Raw genomic sequence first — 4,293 nt, forward strand, 5'->3', positions numbered from 1 at the left:
TACTATAATAATTATAGTTACTTATTTACAATTTCTAGATTATATAGTTTTTATATAGCTTTTATATATTTCTAATCTATAAACAACTTTAGCTATTAAAATTATATCTGTTTAAAAGCTAGTTTTATCTATATTATAAATATCTTGCTTAAGAATTCTATACTTTTAAATAGTATTATAAAACTACTTAAACTACCTCTTAATAAGCTCTAAATCTTCATATTTAGCTTATTAATAATTATACTTTTAGCTGTATTTAAAGCACAGTTCTATATGGCACTTAATATAGCAGTTAATCTATTTCTTATTAATAGTTGTTTCAGATAAAGATAACTGTGCAGAAAGCAATAACTATACCAAATAGTATACTATTAATATTTAGAGAGATAAGCTATATTAATCTAGATTAAGAATTTATACTGAAAATATAGATTCTTTAGTATCTGTTAATTTATAATAATTTGTAATTAAATCTTTATAAGCAGTAATTTCTTTAATATATCTTTTTAATGTTGTTGAAGGGATATTGTATGCTAAAGCTGCTTTAGAAATTGACTAAAAAGGCCCTTTTTATAAGCATTAAGAGCTAATTGAATACATCCTTCCTTTGATGTATCATTATCCAGCGCCATTGTGGCTGAATAAGCTGGTATGGGGGGAGGAGAGGGGGGGTAGTTGAAGTGTGTGATAGGGGTTTGGACTGCTCAGTGTCCCAGACCACTCGGTGTCCAATTACATTACACAAAGCCCTGCAAATTCTTTCCTTTTCCCCTCATGCTTTCAATTCTGTATGACAAGCTACCATAGTTTTAGCTAATAATACTATGACTGAGCGCTGTCACAGCACTACTGCAGTACAGCATATATAATTTATTAGAATATACTGCTAGAGCATGCTCTAGCCACTAGACAATTAACATACAGTGTATATAGCTTCAATTTTAGAGGTTGCTGTTATATAATTAGTTATTAAATATAGTAGATAATAGATAAGTTATCTGCTTGAAGGTTTGATCCACTCAGAGATTAATTACATTAAAAACTATTAATTTATATAAAAGTACAACTTTGAAACTGTAGTAATAATAGTATTTAAACTACTTTAAACAATAAAATATATTTAAGACAAGTATTATATAAATCAAGAGCTTATTTTCACAGATAGCATTTGATTTCAGAAAAATCCAAGACTAGACATTAATGAAATTAGAATTCTATACAATCTCTGCTATTAACAAGCAATAAAAGCTGTGTTTAATGCTGTAAAAGGCTTGACACTTTAAGCCACACCAAAATTAAAAATTTATGACTTTGAACAGCAGCACACGGTCACAGTTCCATAGTGCTTTCTAGCTGAAGAGTGGATAAAGCATCACAGAAAAGCACATGTTGTCAACTGACCACATAGGCTCATAGTAGATATTGTCTGGACTTCTACTGAGCCTTTTTGGCACTCTTTGCAAGCTTCTGCTCCCTTCGTCGCTTGACAGCCTCAGGTGTATATTCAGTGTCGAGAAGGTAATCCCACCACCTGAAGCTGCTTGCATAATTACCGACAAACTTCTCATGATGGACGTCGTGATGATCCGCTCCAGCCCAGAATGGAAGAAAGTGGTGCAGGCTCCAAGGGAACTCGTAACCACTGTGGGCATCGATGGCCTGGAATAGGCGCAGAACGATCCAGATGTACATAGTGAGAATGTGCAAGTCCCCAGTGATAGCACACCAAAGGATCGGACAGCCGACTGTTCCAAACCCCAGAGCCATAACCTCGATCGGCGAGGCATATTCCGCAGCTAAACCGAAGGGTGCCGAGTATTGGTGATGAATCTTGTGGACAGCCTTGTAGAGAGGACCCCAATGGAAGGCACGGTGCGAAAAATAATGCCAGGTATCCTCAAGAACAAAAAAGATCGCGATTTGATACATCATTGTCCAGATAGAAGGGAAGGGAACAGTGGTGGTGAGACCAAAAAACTGCGCCATCGGGTGAAATAGCCTGGGCAATGGTCAGTTACTCGATATAATCTCCGTTGAATCGGGTTACCCACCAAATCTGTGGCAGCTCGACAGTGAAATGACTAAGTAGGACAAGTTTGGCACAGTTCCATTGCTCTTGCACAGAAGGAATCTTGTTCTAAAGCATCTGTCAGCCAGGCATTGTAGTCTTGCACAGGATCGTTTCACTGACACTCTGGATCTTGTATTTCTTGAACCACCCCAAGCTGTCAATAATGACCCAAGGTAGCGACCGACCAAAGTAGACAACTTCATGCATCACGAATGACATGATCCCAGTTGCCAGAACATCATTCTGCATGTAGGCATACCATGCTGCCCACAGCCTCTCGGCCACGTTGAGGTGGGCATTGTACTTCGAGATTTCCTCGAATTGTCCCCAATATGTGTCGGGCGGGGGTGAGAGTAGAGTCGTGGAATTCCTTAGGTACAAACCATCAGATCCCCTGACGAAAACAGAAACCAGGATAACAATAACTTACATCATGTTGACTAGGCAAGTGCTCGGCGCCAAAGGAGACGGCAAGCCAGAGTAGATGTCAATATGTGTGATAGAAAGTCGCAATGGCTGCTGTTCCTGAAGATTTGGCAGAAAGGGTCAACTCTGAAGAGAGTGCCAGTAGCAGCACGCAGCGGACTGGTGGGAACAGGCCTGGCAGTCGGGAAGTGGTAGAATGCAGGAACAATTTGAACGGGAGGAAAGGTTGAGAGGTATTTCAGGGACGAGTCCCGGCGCGCTGACCAAGGGTGCAATCAGGACATCCGAGTGGCGCGACCCGCTTTGCGCGTTGGGACTTGCCTGTAACCCGTGGTGTGTCAGCACAGCCGACAAAAAACGGTAGAGTGCTCCGCCGGCCAAGCTACTGGGCGGCAGTTGAGTGGTCCAGCCTTCCAACCGTTCAGGGATGGGGCCAGTGTCCACAGCCATCAGGCACCACCTCCCGGTGATTTGCGAAAATCGGACACTCGGCACTCTGTGCACCCGAGTAGCATGAGCCATGCCGATCAAACACAGTACTTGGTCTTGAACCCTCAGCTTACCATATGATGTATCAGTTGAGATCTAAATCTCCAGCTGTACACTGTAATGTTTTTATTTGTGCTCTGATTGGTCTCTTAGTATGGCAGAATCTCACCACTTGGCAGGAACTCTGGATTGCAGTAGAGCCCATGTGTGTAGCAGAATGCTGCAGACAACAGTCAGCCGTATATTTGCTTATGCAGTTCCTTTTGGGCTACAGATGCCATTATGTGTGACTGCACAGTTTACTATGTTATCTGCCTGACTTCTATCTAAAGTGTTTTTACTGCAGTGTTTTATCTATATCTATATCTATATCTATATTTATATCTGCCTGCCTGCTTCTACACTTTAATTAATTACTTTAAAGACTTATTTACATATTTTAAATAGTTAGAATTTTTATTTAGTTTGCAGATTCTATCTTTAAGTGGTTATTTATATAGTTTTATAATTTTTGTATTACTATAATTTTTTTTTTAGTTTTTACTACTTCTTTTATTTAATTTTAAAATTTCTATATTTAACTACTATATCTGCTTACTACTACAAATTATTATATAAGATCTGCTGCTAACTTTATTATATATTCTGTTATTAGACTTTGCTACTGTAGTTTTATTAAAAATATATATAATTTTTGTAGTAAAGCTTATATTAATATTTACTCTACTTAACTATATACTGTCTGCAGTTACTATTAAGTATTAAACAAGAATAGCAAAATTAGATCTCTTTATAGAGAAGACTAACTAGAGTAGAAGAGATAAAATTAGCAAAAAAAATTATTAAAGATTATAAAAAGAAAATTAAAGCTTTAATTAATATTAAATTCTTTTTATACTCTTTTCTAATTAATAACTCTTAACAGTAAAGTCTGTTAATATAATAATAAAGAGAAAACTATTGTTATAGCACAGTCTAGAGATTATAAGCAGAACAGATAAAAGAGAGGTTCTATTATATAATAATAGATTAAAATAATCTATCTGAATTCTTTAATTTATCTATAGTTATAGTCTACTAAATAGATATTTTTAGGCAGAACTTTATATATATAAGACACTTCTTAACTATAAAGACTAGAACTTTTAATTAACTTAAATAGTAATTCTAATAAATAATATTATTAGTAATAGTTTATTTATTTATCTCTTTCTCTTACTTTCTGTTCTTAAGATAAACTTAACAAGCCTCTGTTTAAGAAGTCTTAAATCCACTATTACACTTTAATTATTCTTTTTATAGAAGGC

At 36.3% G+C, this 4,293-nt stretch overlaps 1 protein-coding gene across 1 annotated transcript; it reads right to left on the reverse strand.

Annotated features, from left to right (window-relative positions):
• Positions 1-1,434: 1,434 nt before the first annotated feature.
• On the reverse strand, positions 1,435-3,019 carry VTN00DRAFT_10452 (uncharacterized protein; the record flags this gene model as incomplete). The annotated part of the gene is made up of 5 exons (XM_069427109.1): positions 1,435-1,999; positions 2,052-2,137; positions 2,192-2,441; positions 2,502-2,596; positions 2,762-3,019. 5 exons carry the CDS (start codon positions 3,017-3,019, stop codon positions 1,435-1,437), a joined length of 1,254 nt encoding a protein of 417 aa, XP_069284213.1.
• Between the last annotated feature and the right edge of the window lie 1,274 nt (positions 3,020-4,293).

This window comes from Thermoascus crustaceus (genome assembly GCF_041956765.1).
Source record: "Thermoascus crustaceus strain CBS 181.67 unplaced genomic scaffold VTN00scaffold_9, whole genome shotgun sequence".
NCBI lineage: Eukaryota > Fungi > Ascomycota > Eurotiomycetes > Eurotiales > Thermoascaceae > Thermoascus > Thermoascus crustaceus.